This window comes from Odocoileus virginianus, chromosome 8 (genome assembly GCF_023699985.2).
Source record: "Odocoileus virginianus isolate 20LAN1187 ecotype Illinois chromosome 8, Ovbor_1.2, whole genome shotgun sequence".
NCBI classification, from domain to species: Eukaryota; Metazoa; Chordata; class Mammalia; order Artiodactyla; family Cervidae; genus Odocoileus; species Odocoileus virginianus.
In genome coordinates this window covers 53,002,688-53,021,077 of record NC_069681.1, presented here as the reverse complement: position 1 = coordinate 53,021,077, position 18,390 = coordinate 53,002,688, and the positions used below count along the sequence as shown (strand labels likewise).

General features: G+C 39.8%; 1 protein-coding gene across 1 annotated transcript in view; it reads left to right on the top strand.

Moving 5' to 3' along the window:
• The first annotated feature begins 209 nt into the window (after nucleotides 1-209).
• NDFIP2 (Nedd4 family interacting protein 2) overlaps nucleotides 210-18,390 on the top strand; it is a 71,810-nt gene continuing 53,629 nt past the window's right edge. The window contains exon 1 of the mRNA XM_020881010.2: nucleotides 210-551. Coding sequence (XP_020736669.2) covers nucleotides 231-551 — 321 coding nt within the window. The 5' untranslated portion in view covers nucleotides 210-230. The remainder of the gene's footprint in view (nucleotides 552-18,390) is intronic.

The following is an 18,390-nucleotide window of genomic DNA, read 5'->3' as shown; positions in this document are numbered from 1 at the left end:
CCTCAGGTGTTCCTGGAATGCGTCTCTTTTCTCCTCGACAATGTGACTGCCTGCACGCAACCCGTCGGACTGAAAAGGCCAATCAAGGACGGTGATTTTTTTTTTTTCTCCGCTCCTTTTGCCACCTCCCACTCCCGACAGGCTGACAACCTAGATCGCTTCCCCGGACTTGCCTGACTTTTCCATTTCATCCCACCCAGCGAAACCGCCCCCTGCCACTCGCGACGCGGATGGGACGCCGGAGGTCCCAGCGAGCATGCGCGACCATCCCGAGCATGCTCAGTAGCGCGCGCGGCGCCCTGGAGCTTCGCCCCCCAGCTGCGGCCGACGCGGAGGTTTCCGCGGCTTCTGCGGCAGCGACGGGAAGTGAGGCGGCCCGGCCGGGCGACCGCGGCCGCAGAAACACAGGCGGAAGAGTCGCTGAGGCGACGACGTCGTTGAAGGGGGCGGCCGAGGGGGCTGAGTGCCGAGGGGACTCACCCTCTCGGAAGCCGGACCCCGAGCCGGGAAGGATGGATCACCACCAGGCGGGGGCTGGCCGCTACCAGGTGGTGAGTTTCTGTCCTCAGCTCCGGCCTTCTGCGCCGCCCGGAACCCCGGGATTGTCCGCCCCCCCTCCCCAACCTCTCCCCCCGTGGACGCCAGAGCCCCTTTCCACCAGTTATTGCCGGGGGGGGCATGTTGGCTAATTTGTTTTTGGCTCTTCTGGGAGGACCGTGCTTACTTCACATCTCTCGTATTGGAGCCTGCCCGTGGGTCCTTTGAGACCCTTCTTTCTAGACCCAGGTCGTCTTTTAGGTCCTCATCCTTCCGCTGTTAGACACCCGCCGCCCCTCCTTTTAGAACTTATATCTGTTTTATTTCTCACTTTCTCGATCATTTCGTCATGCCCTGACCCAGTTACTTCAGAGGTTTTCCAGTGGATTGTATACTGGAAATGAGTTCACATACCTGCTGGGAAGGTGATCGCTGTCATAGATGGAGTGGGTGGGAAGGAGGGAGAGGTAAGTACTATGTGGGGTGGGATTGGATTTGGTTAAAAAAAAAAAAAAGTGTGGGTTTAAAAATTGCGCAACCGTAGAGAATAGTCGTGGGGCTGATGTTATTTCTTAGTCCTAGTTAACCTTGTCATTTTGGCCTTTTCTGTTTTTATTAGAAAAGCGACTCTGTTTTTCCTGTGTGTGTGTTTTTTTTTAATTGGTGGGAGGGGAAACAGGAAGTTTTGCTAAAAATGCTAATCGTGTTTGAAAAATTAATTTTAAGTACAAGGTTTTCCAGTTTAAGCGTATTAAACCTTTGTAAGTTGAAATGAGTGAAAAGTGCCCTTCTGTGTTTCCCGTGTCCGTTTTCCTGATATATATTTTTCTTCTGATACTAATTCCGATGTTGTCATTGGAGAATCCTAGGTAAACCCGGTTTAAAAATGGACTCAGCTATAGCTGACTATTTCCTTGCAGCTAGGTAGCATGTTATTCTGTAAACTTTGAGGTGGTAATTTAGTTAAGCCTATTTTCTGAGGGAAAGGAGAGAAACGTTAATTATGGAGCACCGATGGTACAGTTGACAGTACCGTTTGTGAGATTTACAAATCTAGATATGTTAGTGCAGATTTCATGTTTCAAATCTGTTTACACAAGTGAGACTTATTGTGAACTAAGAATTTCTTTTAATAACTGTACTTTGACAAATATGAAGGGTACTGAAAGTTGAAATCCCAATGTATGTAGTTTTGCTGGGGTTTTTTGGTTTTTGTTTTTTTTTAAGATAAAAACTCATGATGCGTCAGTTTCATCTGGTTTACATCTGGTAAAACCTCCAAATGATGTGTGTTCATTTGGAATTCTGTAAAATGGGGGTGTTGGGATAGGAGTGTGGGGGGTATACCATGATAAAGTTATTGATCTGAATTCTGTAAAAATTTATCAGTATTTTCAGAATGGTTTGGAAAATATTGCTGCCAGTATGGGAAGACATTTTTCAAGTTGTTAGTGTATACACTTTTGATGGTTTGTTTTCTTTTTTTAAGGCATAGTCCTATTTTTGCAGATGTTAGTAAAAATAAAATATTGAATATTGTTACCAGTGTGTTTATTTCTTTTCTCTAATCACTTTTCTTTCCTTTTCTTATTGTTTCCCTTAATAGTGTTAGCTGATTCGAATTCTTTCTCTTTGGGGTTTTGCTTATAAGAATCAACCATGTTCTCATATACAGATCCCTATTCAAAACATTATTAACTGACACATCTATGCTTTAAAGTAATTTATTATAAAGCCACATTTGTTTTCAGTAGTTATGTTTAATTGTATATTTTTAAGAATTCCTAAAACCAAAATGTTGGAAATTGCTCTGTGACCTTTAAGATACTTTGTTTTTCTCTACAACTCCTTTCAAAATAGTGGACAGTATGATATTTTGTTGCCCTTCTTTTTTTTTCTAGGTGGATATGTGCCCCACATACACTTTGAATGGGTGGAGGCAATCTTTGAGAGCAGAGGGCAAAAGTCTGCCCTTCTAAAGATATTTCTTGATTCAAGTAGGTAGGACATCACTTTCCTTGTAAGGTGAAGTGTTTGAAAATCTTAGTACAGTTTACATTTAGATTTTAATTCCAGTTCCTGTGTAATTTCATCTGTCTAGAATAGCTCTTGGTTTTGTTAATAATGGCCTGATTAGTAACTTTATCTTGGTATATTCCCCACACCCCTGACCCCGCACTCCCCATTAGAGATGTGTCCTATGTAGACTTTGAATGGGTGGAGGTACTCCTTCAGAACAGAGGGCAAGAAAAAAAAAGAAAGGGCAGCCGATTCGGTCGGCAGTAAGCTAGGGATCAGTCTACAGCTCTGGCTTGTATGATTAATGCAACTGTTGTGCGGCTGGCTTTTTTGAAAACTCTGGAATGATTAATAACAACAGAGCAATGAGCAGTTTCAGTTGTCGAATGTTTAGAGATGACTAAGTAGAAGACAGGAAAATATGCTTGGCGGCGAAATCGTATATATGATGTTAATTTTCCACTTATTCATAGAGTTAAAATTTAGTTTTCAAGTTTAGTTTTTGGTAAGTTGGGGCTTCCCTGGTGGCTCAGGTGGTAAAGAATCTGCATGCTATTTGGGAGACCCAGATTCCATCCTTGGGTCAGAAAGATCCCCCGGAAAAGGGAATGGCTACCCACTTCAGTATTCTTGCTTGGAGAATCCCATGGACAGATGAGTTAATGGTGATGCCTAGGACCATCAGAGTGACTTAGTGTCATTAATGAATTCACAAGCTTTATGTTAAAACTACTTTTTCTGTGATCTCTGCTCCATCATTAAAAGTGTCTAAATTTTGTTTAGTAAAACAGTGTTTACAATGTACAGAGCTACACATATAAAAACCTTGCCTTGTTACCCTTCTAACTTCAGAAAAAGCCATGTAGTTCCATTGTGTTATGGGCAGCTGACTTTTGTTTGATAGGAAATGGGCAGCGTTGCCAGACTGTGAAGTAGTTGACTTGGCTTGGAGCTGTTTTGCCACGTTCTGACTTTGATGTTCTCTATTTTGAAGGACTTGTGTACTTGAACCACCAAGGTGACTGCTAAGTTTTCAAAGGTATTCTGTGTACAAGTTAAATTGGCACTGTTGATTGCAGCAGTAGTTTTCCAAACTGGAGCATTCAGAATGAAGATAACAGATGGTTTTAGAAGAAATAGAATACATATTAGCATATGTGTGTGTTAAGTCGCTTCAGTCATGTCTGACTCTTTGTGACTCTGTTGACTGTAGCCTGTGAGGCTCCTCTGTCCATGGCATTCTCCAGGCAAGGGTTTTGGAGTGGGTTGCCATTCCCTTCTCCTTGGGATCTTCCCCGACCCAGGGATCAAACCCAGGCCTCTTAAATCTCCTGCTTTGGCAGGCAGGTTCTTTACCATTAGCGCCACCTGGAAGAACATATATTTGCATATTGAAACTGTGAGAGCTTCTGCCCTAAAGACAGTGGTTTGGATTTGTTTAACCTGGCTCTTCCTAAACCACAGATTTTTAGAGACAACTTTGATTCTATTAACATATCCGAAACGTTAGTTTTCTATAAGAATACAGTATTCGTCCTATGATGATATAGATGCTTTGCTCTAACATATGCTGAATTAGAGTTGCTCTTGATAAGTCAGCTGGGAAGGAGGTTGACTATTAATGATTAAACAAAGCCCTCACATCTTTTAAAGTCATCAGAGCCTATATTTAGGTTGTGTTGATTACAATTTGTGAGACCTTGGTTTAGTTATCTAGCATCTTGAAGCCTCAGTTTCCTCATATTAGTACCTACCTCACTAGGATTATTATGAGAATTATATAATGTAATACATATATAAAATATAGTGTAGAGACGGATATATAATAAATATTATGAATAATAGAAGCAAACTAAGATAAACTATAAAATGTTACATAAATTGCAGTTTTTGCTGGTGTCTGTTTTTGTCTCTTATTTAGCAATATGAAAATCAACTAGCTCTTTGTCATTCATGTCAAGAATTCTGAAAAATCTTAAGATTTGATTTTACCATATTTACAAGCTGACACTTAGTCTGTTAATGTTTCATGGTTGCTGGCAGACAAACAGGAGACTCCCAGGTCAGAAACAAGTGACGTTATTACTCACAGCACTGCAGACTCATGAACGTCAGCTTGTTTGTGCTGTCTTTCCTTGTAACCAGGTCCCGTGAGGATGATGGGTCTAGATGGATACACATAGTGGATCACAGCTAAGGAACTCAGGACCAAGGGGCCAGCACTTTTTTTTTTTTTTTTTAAAGCAAACTGCAGGCATGATAGCAAACAACAAACAAGCTAGTTTACCTCTCCCTGAGAGGCAGTTGTCAGCTGTGGTCACCTTGACCTTCTTTGTTGCCTGTGTGACTTATTATAAGAATCCTTGCAGTATCATGAAATGGACAAGCTTTGCAGACTGTCACACTCAGTAAAAATATGCAGGGACACTCAGACCCATGGCTGGCTGCCTTAGCCAAGAGTACAGGTTCTGGGTGAGATGTGACTTTTAGGTGCAGTCATGTACTTTTGTTTCACATTTAAAAGCAATATTTCAGTCTTTCACTTTATGTTTCAGTTTTTTCTTCCTCTCTCGCCCCAGCGAGATTACTTGTCACTTGTTTGTTTCCTTTGAACTTAATAATATCCTTTATCTGATTTACATTCTTCCCACACCTCTTTTACATCATCAGGGTCCATTGCTTAATCTAGGTACTTTTCATTCTCTTCATGCTTAAGTTCTTTTATGTTGACATTGTGAACTTCTTGAAACTCCTTCCTCCTTCCTGAAATGAAGGAGCTCTCTGCTTGGCCTGCAGTATAGGAGGCAGAGGAGATGTAGGTTTGATCTTTGGGTCAGGAATACCCCCTGGAGGAGGAAATGGTAACCCACTCCAGTATTCTTTCCTGGAAAATCCCATGGACAGAAGAGCCTGGTGGGCCACAGTCCATGGGGTCGCAAAGAGTTGGATGTGATTGAGCGACTGAGCATTGACTGCCCTGATTTTTCTTCTCTCCATGAACTCACTTTGTACTTACTCTTCAAATGTTGATATTTTCCATGGCATGGACTGTTGTAATAGCCTGCTTAGAACTTTCTCCCTTCATCTGATCATCCTTCAGTATATGCTTGCACTGCATGAACTGTAGAATATAAATTTGATTTTCATTTGCTTGCTTAAAAATCTTCAGTGGCCTCCTTGAATCTCTCCTACCCTCCAGTTTAATATTAAAACTGTCAGGGAATTACCTGGTGGTCCATTGGTTAGGACTCTGTGATTCCACTTCCGGGGGCATGGGTTTGATGTCTGGTCAGTGAACTAAGATCCCACAGACCACAAAATGAGGCCAAAAACAAAACAAAACCTTTCAAATATATTCAAAAGTTGAAAGAATTGTACAGTTAACTTCCATATACCATATCAGTTGTTGGGCCTACATTTCCCAGTTCAGTTCAGTTCAGTTGCTCAGTCGTGTCCGACTCTTTGTGACCCCATGAACCGCAGCACGCCAGGCCTCCTTGTCCATCACCAACTCCCAGAGTCCACCCAAACCCATGTCCATTGAGTCGGTGATGCCGTCCAACCATCTCATCCTCTGTCGTCCCCTTCTGTTCCTGCCCTCAATCTTTCTCAGCATCAGAGTCTTTTCTGAGTCAGCTCTTTGCATCAAGTGGCCAAAGTATTGGAGTTTCAGCTTCAACATCAGTCCTTCCAATGAATATTCAGGACTGATTTTCTTTAGGATGGACTGGTTGGATCTCCTTGCAGTCCAAGGGACTCTCAAGAGTCTTCTCCAACACCACAGTTCAAAAGCATCAATTCTTCGGTGCTCAGCCTTCTTTATAGTCCAGCTCTCACATCCATACATGACCACTGGAAAAAACATAGCCTTGACTAGACGGACTTTGTTCACAAAGTAATGTCTCTGCTTTTTAATATGCTGTCTAGGTTGGTCATAACTTTCCTTCCAAGGAGTAAGCACCTGTTAATTTCATGGCTGCAATCACCATCTGCAGTGATTTTGGAGCCCAGAAAAATAAAGTCAGCCACTTTTTCCACTGTTTCCCCATCTATTTGCCATGATGTGATGGGACTGGATGCTATGATCTTGGTTTTCTGAACGTTGAGCTTTAAGCCAACTTTTTCACTCTCCTCTTTCACTTTCATCAAGAGGTTCTTTAGTTCTTCTTCACTTTCTGCCATAAGGGTGGTGTCATCTGCATATCTGAGGTTATTGATATTTCTCCCGGCAATCTTGATTCCAGCTTGTGCTTCATCCAGCCCAGCGTTTCTCATGGTGTACTCTGCATATAAGTTAAATAAGCAGGGAGACAGTATATAGCCTTGACTTACTCCTTTTTCTATTTGGAACCAGTCTGTTGTTCCATGTCTAGTTCTAACTGTTGCTTCCTGACCTGCACACAGGTTTCTCAAGAGGCAGGTCAGGTGGTCTGGTATTCTCATGTCTCGAACAATTTTCCACACTTTATTGTGATCCACACAGTCAAAGGCTTTGGCATAGTCAATAAAGCAGAAATAGATGTTTTCTGGAATTCTCTTGCTTTTTAAATGATCCAGTGGATCATTAGTATTTGTGTTACTGTATCCATCTTATTTTTTGAGCTTTCAGAATATGTTGCAGATATTGGTGTACCTCGCTGAAAACCACATGCTTATCATTAGCCTAGAGTTAGCTATTGCTTTTTGGTTTTTGTGTAAAATTGACATATAGCGAAATGCACAGATCTACCATGGCCTATTAGATGAGTTTTGACAAGTACATATATCTGTGTAACCCAAACCACTTTTAATATATAGAGCAGGGACCAGCAAACTACATTCTAACTCTTATTTTGTAAATAAAGTCTTATGGTAGCACAGCCATGTCATTCATTTACAGTGGTAGAATTGGCTTTTGAGGTAGAGCCCAGAAAGCCTGAAATATTTGCCCTTCTGCCTTTTATGGAAAAAATTTACTGACCATTGGGACAGAACATTGCTGTCATCATAGTTCACTCATGACCCTTCCCTGTTGATTTATACCCACCAGGTGATTGTTATGGTCTTTTGTTTTTCACTTCAAATTAGATTTACCTAATTCTAGAATCACACAGCATATGGTCTACAAAGCTTCTTTCACTCTGCATGCCATTTAGGAGATTGATCCATGTAATCGTGTATATTAGTGCATCCCTTTTTATTGAATGGTATTTCATCGTGTAGATGTATGACAGTTTGTTTATCCATTGCTCTGTTGATAGACATTTGGGTTGTTTCCAGTTTTTGGCTATTACAGATAAAGTGGTTAGGAATATTCTAGTGCAGGTCTTTCTGTGGTTATATATTTTCATTTCTCTTCGGTGAAATTACTGGGTAATAGGGTAGATGTATGCTTTATTTTATGAGAAATCACCAGACTTTTTTCCAAGCCTGTGTACCATTTCAACATGTACCATTTTACACTTAGACCACCAGTGTATAGAAGCTCTGGCTGCTTCACCACCTTGCCAAAATTTTGATATTTTCAGACTTTATACTTTTAGCCATTTTAGTGGGCTTACTGGATTTTGAAGTATAAATTTTTGTTCTTTTTTTAGTAAGTCTTTATTTTTGGCTTTGCTGGGTCTTTGTTAATATGTGGACTTTTCTCTAGTTGTGATGCTCCGACTTCTCATTGCAGTGGCTTCACTCCTTGGGAACAAGGACTGTAGGCGCATGAGCGTCAGTAGTTGTAGCACATGGGCTCAGTTACTCGGTGGCATTTGGGGTCTTTCCAGACCAGGAATCGAATCCGTATCCCCTGCATTGGCAGGCAGACCCTTTACCACTGAACCACCAGGGAAGCCCCTAAATTCAGGTTTTTAACGTGCAGGTTCCTTGAATGGACCTTTCCACACCTGTACAGTGCTGCATCTTAGCAGTCTCCCCCTCCCCCTTAACTTTTATGCAATAACCACTGAAGTTCTGCAGGACGAACTTCTTATTAGCGTCAACCCTAATGGCCTCTCTCCTACCTCCCTGACTTCAGATGTGTTTATTTCTCATCTAGAGTTCTGTGCCACAACCCTGTGCTTTCTTTTGCTGTTCCTAAATGTAAAAACTCCTACGGAATTATAATTAGAAGAGGAGGCAGGGTGAGTTTCATGGATCTGTCATCTCTCCATCACGGCAGAAGGAAAGTTGAGAATCACAGTATCAGAGAACTTGTTATCCTGAATCGTGTTTTTGTGCTGCTTTGTGTATCTTCTAGAGGTGCTTCGGGGTTCTGGGAATGTCTGATTTTTATTGCCTCTTTAATATAGGTTTTAAACTTAAAAAACTGTAACTGAGGAAATGCACACTTCAGGTGTGTTTAAAATCAGGTTTCCATAGCTCAAAGATTAATATTATGTTAATTTGTGTCGCCAGGGTAGTTTGGTTTTGAACAGACCCCACATTAAAGTTTCTTTGGCTGTTTCTGTGCATGTAGCAATAGTGGCTAAGAGTGTGTCATTAGTTTGCTTGAGTACAACTCATTTAAAAAAATTATACAAACAAGTGAGCTACCTTAGAACACCTGAACAATGCTGAATCAGATGCTAGCCATCACTTAGGCATATTTGAGCATTCCATGATTTAATAATGGTGTAGTGTTTGTGCAGTCACAAGTAAATGCATTGGGATTATGTCCTGAAAATAACATTATAGATAGCATGTGTGCATGTTGTATGTTTTGAGTGCCTCTTGTCAGATTTATACTTAAGGCATGGGAGCAGTTTTTAGATGTCATGATTGATTAACTATGAAACCAAGGTCCTATGACTCATTTATTCAACATTAATTTTAAAGTATCTCTGTCCACCAAATTCTGTTTTAGGTGCTGGTGAACAAGACAGTTCTTGTCTCTTGGCTCATACTTTATTAGAGGGAAGGCAGGTAAATAAGTAAGCATAATTTCAGATAATAACAGGTGGTTTAAAGAAAGTGAAGCAGGATGCTGGAATAAATAATACATTTTATCAATAATGAAGTAGCAATAGTAGAACAATAATATCTTTTTGTGTTATATCAGGAATATGCTGAGAACTCCGCTGTGTACTTTTACACTTCGGAACACGTTTATTCATTAGAACAATTCTGTGAAATAGATAATGTCATGATCCTCATTTTGCAAATGGAGAAAAATGAGACATAAAGAGGTTAAATAATAAGCATGTGTATGAATCCAGGTGTGATGGATCTGGTATTCAAATCTTGATGCTTTAGTTTTATATTGTTTCTGAACAGACTACTCAGAACACAAGCATTTTATTATGTTTCAACTTGGCTATGATCAATAGAGCAGTTCTGCTCCATGGGCTGTTAACTGGGGCTCTAGCCATTTGGGGGCTCGATTGGATTGGAACATTCAAGATGACTCACTCCCTTCACTAGCCGTTGATGATGCCTATTGACTGGAAGCTCAACTTTGAATGTCAATCATTTCAGTTCTCCTCTGTGTGTGTCCTCTTCATGTGCCCTCCCAGTGTGACTTTGGCCTTTCACATCATAGAAGGGAAAGTGAAGCTGCCATTCATCTTAATGGCAGCTTGGGCTTAGAACTCCAGAATGTCATTTGTGCTGCATTCTATTGATTAAAGCAGCCATAAATCCAGCCCAGATTCCTGTGGGAGCTTCTGTTGCGGTGCACGGACTCAGGCTTCCATAGTTGTGGCACACGGGCTCCCAATGCAGCTGAATAAAGAATGAAAGAAAGGAGTTTTGTTTTTTTTAAAGAATTTAAAGGTGACCGTGGAGCATTAAGCCCCAGGCATGAGGCTCTCCTGTGGCTGGGTCCATGTGACTGCCCTGGTCACATGCTCCTAAAGAGAACCCTGAAAGAAGTCTTTACTTTGAGGGCAGTAGTGGTGGTAGTGGTCTAGGCTAGAGGTCAGCGTATGTTCTTGTAAAGGACCAGATAGTAAGTATTTTAGGCTTTCCAGGTTATGTGGTTTCTGTCCCAGTTGGGTACCAGATTGGCTGTTTCAGTGCAAAAGTATCCAACTTAATATATAAGCAAGTTAACATGGCTGTGTTCTAAGAAAACTTTATTTACAAAAGCAGATGGTAGGCTGAGTTTGGCCTGCTAGCCGTAATTTGCCCACCCTCGATGTAGATGAAAGAGGAATGTACCTCGTAAAGGCCTTAAGTTTGGGTGTGTTACAGGATGCTTCTGACAGAAGCATTTAGTTCAAGCATTCAGCCTTGAACTAAACCCTTAGGAACTATGGTAAAGTTGTTCTGCTTCCTTACTTCTTGTAACTGGTAATCAGGCAGGCACCTGGTCTGTTACTAGAATTTGTGTGGAGACCCCAATTAGAGTGTTATATTTCCTGTGAAAAAAGCAGAGACTAAGTTTCTCATGTCTGATAGAATCTTCATTCTGTTAAAATGGTCACATCATTGAGGCCATTTAAAACACAGTACCCTCTTCACAGTACTCCCATTTTCTGCTTCATTTTTTTTCCGTGGTACTTGTCACCACCTGATATTTTCAAATATTTATTTGTCTAATTTCTGCCTGCTTCCTACCCACCCCCCACCCCCCAGCTACATGTGTAAGCTTCACAAGGACAGGTCTGTTTTGTTCACTGCCATGTCTGGCATCGCTGACTCATGGCCATGAGTTTGAGCAAGCTCTGGGAGTTAGTGAAGGACAGGGAACCCTGGCGTGCTGCAGTCCATGGGGTCACAAAGAGTCGGACACGCCTGAGTGACTGAACTGACTGACTGATGTCTGTCAATATCTGGCATGTGGTAGGCACTTTGGAAATATTTGATAAAAATGAATGAGTGATTGGTGTTAGCTCAAGACCAGTTCCATAGAGTCAAAACCTTGTGTCTGTTATTTTATTCTAATTCTCATTTTTATGAGAGTTCTTTTTTTTTTTTTCTGCTACCGAGACTTGGACTCTTGGGTTGTGTGTATTTTGCATCACCTTCTAGCCTAACACATGCTGCTTTGTGTTATGTGTCTCTCTTCCTCTCCCTTTCCCCCTCCTTCTCTGCACATGCGCACACGCGTGCACACACACACACGATTGGCCCCATAGGGTGGTTCAGTAAGGAACTCGTGGAGCTGTGTGCAGTGGCTCTGCCTAGTACCTTCGTTGACTGTGGAGTTGTGGGTACTGCTTTTATTTTCCTCATCTGTTTTATATTGACTACTTACAGAGTATTTTCTTTTTATTCTTTCTTTAATGTCATACCTACATGCTAAAACACTGATTATATATGTATTAATAATACATTATTTTAAAAGTTTATATATATTCTACATGTGAAGGCCTGACTTAAGCTTAAATAACTATGGAATACATTCTGCTGACCTTATTAAATGTAAATTTACTCAAAAGGTCATTGTAGTTAAGGCTGGCCTATCTGTCATGTGATAATAAATCGTTGTCTGTGTTTTCATGCTGTGTTGTTATAGTTTCTTCCAAAAGTTTGGTCACTTAGTTGGAATTAAGGTGTGGGTAAAATTCTTGTTAAAGACATGCCAAGTGCAAGTTGGGAAATGCTGCAGTAGTCTGAGATTTACTATCAGGTTATTTTAGGGTTTTGACTTGCCTACTTTTAAGATTTGAACATCAGTACTTTAGTATTTTAAAAGTTTAGGAATGTGCTGTGGTTTAGGTTCTCTGTGGTGTTTCTCCAGAATAACCCATTACATTATGTAAAGAAATTGTGCTGTTTGGCAGAGGCTTTGAGAATAAGGAAATAAACTGGATAGTTTTACTTCTTTACTAATTTTGAGGCTCTTCGGACTTATGGCCTGTTGGATGCTAGACTGAAGAAATCCAGTAGTTTAAAAGAACATTTGTTCTCATTTGGGTAGAGAGTTCATTTATATCAGGGTGACTTTTAGTGTGATTTCCCCAAAAGGGGGAAGGATGAGCACTTGAAATAATATTTGACCCTTTAAAATTTTTGTTTGTAACGTTAGAGAACAATATGAGTTCCTCCTAACTTCTCTCTGCTTTTATTTGTTACTGTACTGCACATGTGCGTGTTTTGAACTGTAATATTTTTGTTTTCTTACCTTGCACCTTGCCAGCCACCACTCCACACAGCTCTCCCTTGCCTTCTGGCTTTGGAACATATTGTTGCCCTTTTCTCTTTTCGTTCTTCTTCCAGGATGAATTTCTATTTATCCAAATCTGTTTAGATGTTCTTTTCTCCAGAAAACCTTCCCTCATCCTCTGCCTCCCCAACTCCATTTCCTCCCTTTTCCTACCAAGTTCACTGTATGCTTTTAACACTGTGCCCTTATCCTGTAATAGTCTTTGCTCTATGGTATGCATTTTGTAAACTCAATGTGAATTAGGGCTCAGGTCTGTCTTATTTGTAATAGTATATAGTGTAGTTCTGGGCCCATTATATAGTGCATTGTAAATGCTTATTGAAGAAATAAACATGCTCTTTCTGAATGATTTCAAGTATATCCATGAGATTACTGATATATTTATAAAGTGAATAGATTCCCAGAGTTCTTTTATGTAAAAGTGACATCATATTGCCCAGCCCATACAGTGATATTTTGGATGTCCATAATTAGAGTATATACTTTGCTTTTAGAATAGTGCAGAGAAATCTGTTTAGATGAATTCTGGTAGTTTTACATAATTGCTCATCTGACTGGTGACTTGCATTTGCAAATAATTTAACCATGGTTAGGTTATTTGGTTTACTTATGGACAGAAGGAAAATGTTTCCAGATATTGTGAAAGCAGGGATCATTTTCTTCAACCATCTCATTTTACAGAAGACTGCCTGAGGGAGGATCTGTTTAGGGGTTTTTCAGCAAAGCTTGGAGGACAAACTTTATTCTGTCACGTGTAAACATTATCAGCTGAGTTAAAAGCTGGGAAATAGAACTTCCATTATGGTTACCTTCCTTTTATTGATGTCGATAGCAGACACGGCGACACCGCCAGGCTTGACCGGTGTAGGGTGAACCTGGCGGTCACGGGCCAGCCGATTGTCCAGAATCCAAAACCATGTAATCCTTCAGTGGGCTGGGCTCAGCTTGGAAGTGCGTTTTCTTTGACCAGCGTATGTTTTTTAAAATCAAAACAATACAAGTATACAGTTTCAAAAGTTAGAGTAGAAAAAGACAATGAGAAGCATCAGTCTTCCTTTCCCACGCTTGGTCCTCCAAGCTTTCTCCTCAAAAGAACACAGTCTTTAACTGTTTTAGTGGCTTTGGTTATTTAACTTTGTATTTTTAATGTAATGATACTAAGCTACTACTTGATTTGTTTGTTTTGCTTTGGTTTCTTCCATGACCTGCTTTTCCTTCCCAGATCATCTTTGTAGTCTCACCTCATATGTTCACATCTTGGCTTCTCACTTAAAGCACTGTGCCCTTGGGCTGATTACTTAACTTCTCTGTGCCATTGCTTCCTCACCTATAAAGTAAGGATATAGTATAGGTACTTCCCTTACTAGCAATAGATATAATTATTGTGAAGAGCAAATGTGTGAAAGGCGCCTAACATTTGGTTAAGTTGATAATTAGTATTTACATTTTATGACTTTGAAAGCATTGTTCACTAGTGAGTCAAAGTGGTGTGTTTTGTATAACTTTTAAATTTTTTCATAGGGTTGCCTAGTTTTTATTTCTTCATTGTTTGTTTATTTTTATTGAGGTATAGTTAATTTATAATACTGTGGTAGTTTTAAGTATACAGCAAAGTGATTAGGTTATGTATATAACTGAATTCAGGATATTGAGTATAGTTCCTTGTGCTATGCAATAGGTCCTTGTTGTTTACCTATTTTATGTATAGTAGTGTGTATGTGTTAACCCCAAACTCCTCTAATTTATCCCTTACCCCCACCCCCTTGTGTATCTGTGATTAATTCTTTACAGATCTGTCATTTTTCAGAATTTGCTTTTCTGCTCTGTTTTCGGCTTGATCACATGGAATGGATAGGTATTAGTTCCTTTATTCTGTTCTTTGAAGGCATTCTTCTTAGAGCCCTCCATCCTCCTCTTTCTAACTGTTAATATTTGTTCTTTAGGTCTAGCACACAGCTGTCATACTGACTTTTCCCTTCATCACTTTGCTATGTTGGATCCTCTGTATCTTGAATTCCATTTGATTTCCATTTATTTGGAATTTTCTTGTATGTCTTTTTAAAATTTTCTTTCTTTCTTTTTTTTTTTTTTTGTGGTAACGCATTCACTGTGGTCTGATTCCTTTTAAATTTATTGAGACTTGTTTTATGGCCCAGTATATTACCTTGGTGATATATTATGTGCACTTGAAAATAATGTATATTCTTCAGTTGTTGGATATAGTGTTGTATAAATGTCAGAACTCAGCTTGTGGGATCTCAGCCCCCTAAGCAGGATTTGAACCCAGGCCACAGCAGTGAAAGTGTGTGCTCCTAGCCACTAGGCCACCAGGGAATTCCCTGTAGAAACATATTTTGGGAACAGAAAATTCCTGGCTGAGTTTGTTTTCTTTCAGCCCTTTAAGATTTTGTTCCATTTTCTTGTGATGATCATGGTGTCTGATGACAAACCTGTAGTTATTTGAATCCTTGTTTCTCTGTATGTAATATATTATTTTTTCAGGATACTCCAATAACTTTTACCTTTGATTGTTACTTATTTATTTTTTTCATTTTTGGCTGCACTTTGCAGCATGTGGGATATTAATTCCTTGACCAGGGATGGACCCCTTGCCCCCTGCATTGGAAGTGGAGAGTCTTAACCACTGGACTGCCAGGAAAGTCCCTGTCTTCGATTTTTAGAAGTTCTATTATGATCTGTCTAGGTGTCATTTTCTTTGAATTTTTTCTGCATTAGCCTCACTGAAGTTGAATTTGTTAATTAACTCCTTTCATTACTTTGATGAGTTATGGACATTATTTCTTCAGTTTCTTTTTCTTGTTTTTCTATGAGTTTCAAATTGCTTGTTTTCTCTACCTTTTAAAGGTTTAGAATTCTTGTGGCTCTGTTTGTTAGCATATTTATTTTTTATATTCTTTTTCTTTTCTGTTCTTTAGAATGGATGAATTCTCTAAATCAGTTTAAATTCACCTTTTCTTTGTGCTATGGATCCCATCCAGTGAATTTTTTTGTTTCATGTATTTAATTTTTCCAGTGTAAAGTTTTTATTTGGTTCAGTTTTTTGTTTTCTCTTTACCTTCTGAGATTCCCTTCATTTCATTGGTTTCAAGGTGATATTGCTTTATTTCCCAAAACATAGTTGTAATACCAGCTTTAAAATCTTTGTATGTGGTGCTAGTGGTAAAGAACCCACCTGCCAACATAGTTTAGACATAAGAGATGCAGCTTTGATCCCTGGGTCAGGAAGATCCCCTGGAGGAGGGCATGGTAGCCCGCTTCAGTATTCTTGCCTGGAGACTCCTGTGGACAGAGCAGCCTGGCGGGCTGCAGTCCATAGGGTCGCACACAGTCGGACACAGCTGAAGTGACTTAGTGCGCATGCACATAGTAACTATAATCTGAATCATCTGGGATTGGCATCTCTTGATTGCCTTTTCCCTGGGGAGTGATTTATACTCCTTGATATTTTGTATTTCTAGTAATTTTGGGTTTTATCCTGGATCTTCTGAGTGTTTTGCTATGGTCCTCTGGAAAATGTGCGTATTTTGTTCTAGAAGCAGTCAGTTCAGCTTCAGATTGTAAGTACTGTCTCCCATTCTGTGTGTGGTGGTTCAAATCTAAGCTTAATTCCTTAGGCCCTCATTCCTCTGTTTTAGTTCAGTCCTGCATGTGCATGGTTCAAAGGGAAGTGCTTTCCCCTCACTTCCTGGCCTGCCTGGGCTCTGTTTGTTCCTTGCTTCCTCTGGTGGAAATAGCAAGGGTTCTGTTAGGGGTTTAGTGGCCCAGCTAAGGTGCCTCTCCACAACGACGGTTCTGCCTCACAGCAAGGCTGCAAAATGAACAGAAAGGGCACACTCTCCTTTGTGCAGATTGCTTCTCCAAGGTTTAATTTCCCTCCAAATCCCTATTTTCCTTAAATTTCAGAATGTTCAGATAGTTGTTTTTTATACTTCAAGTTTGTAGTGGCTGTCTGTGGGAGGGCTGTACTGTAGGGGGCCTACCATGCTGAAACTTGAGGCAACTATAGACTTGGGAGATTTTGTTTTTCTACTCCCTGCATTAACTTTCCTCCTATTATTTTTGTTTGTTTTTCTTTCATGTTGGAGGTTTTCTTTAAATTTGGGTGTTCTTTCTTTGCTTATTTATATTCTGTAAGCTGTGTTTGTGTGTTCTGGACTTGTTCCTCCAGGGTTGTGTCATTTCTTGGTGAGCCAGCCTTCTCATTGGTGGGGCCTCCCAAGTGTCAGGCTCTGCCATTTAGTTCGGAAGCTATGGCAGTGGTATAGGTAGGCAGTACTGGTAGCTTGGATTAGGTGATTGGATAATTAGTGGCATTAAAGAGAAGTAGATGGTTGGATTCAAAGATGTGTGTGTGTGGTGGTGGAGTGTGCATGTGTACCTGAACTAGAATCAGTACTCATGAGGGTAATCCTGTGCCAGAGTAGACTACTGCCTGTGAGTTTTTATTTGAGGCATTTTGCAATAGAAAATCTGAATTAGAGACAGTAAAACCTGAGTCTGAATCTTGTCTTTGCCCCAACTAGGTGTGTCCATTCAGTTGTTTAAAGTTTGTTCCAGTTACTCATCTCAGAGGGTTGTTGTAGGAAGTAGAGTAGATGCTGTAAGCAAAGTGCCTTTGTTTTGTTCTGTTTTTTTTTTTTAAAGTCACATTTATTGGACATTTACTATGCCAGGCATTATTTTAAGGGTTTACAGGTGTTAATTTTTGTAATCCTTATGAAAGCTCTGTAAGAAAAATAGATTCCCATTTTGTAGATGATAAAAATGCCCAAGTAGGTCACAGAGTTGGTAAGTGCTGGAGCCTAGGTTTGAGTCTTAAAAAAGTTGATTCCGAAGCCTTTGTACTTAACCGGTATGTTTCATATCCTTAGCCCAGTGTAGGCGGTTGAGGACAGTCTCAAAACTGTTCGTCCCAGTATTTTGTCTCAGTTCGCTTTTTGGTACATGATATTGTCCTATACTTTTTATTGACTTATTAATTTAAAGCAAAATTACTGTAGTATGTAATGAAATATTTTAGGCCCATCTTTATCAATGTTTTCCTTATGCTAACTAAGGTTTCTCTTTAAACCAAAATCTAGTCTTTCAAAAGGTAAAGTTAAAATTTTAGTTTACCAGAGGTTTTCCCCTCCAAAACTATGTGGTAAGTTTGTTTTTTGTGTGTGTACTGAAATGGCTTTCCTGACAGAATTTGTGTGCCATAAGGAATCGCCTATCCAGTGCCTCTTGGGATAGGATTTTCACTCTGGTTTTTTCAAAGGCACAATTTATAACGTATTTTGGTCTTGTGCATCTTTGCAGTAATGAATTCATGTGTGTGTGTAAATTTTTACTAGAAAATGTCAGTGTTGTGGAAAATCTTGTTGAAAATGTTTCTTCTTTTTTTAATTGATAAATACCTTAGAATTGTAGCATTATAATAATCATTGTAATATGAGAATAAGTATCATTTACACAAATAAGGAATTATATAAGGTGAATTAGTTCAGGGGCACATAATCACCAGCTTTTTGAGAGAGAGTGTGTGTGTGTGTTTGGCTTTTGATAGAATGAAGTTATTCAGATCACGTATTCATATTTATCAGCCGACTTTTGAGGGTTTGCTTTGGCATGTAGCGCTTTGATGGATGAGTCCTTTTAGCTCTCTCTGGCAGTGGCATCTTGGTGTTTGCTCTGCTTCCTGGATGACTCAGCAGCAGCAGCATGTCTAGGTAATTGATATTACTGTACTT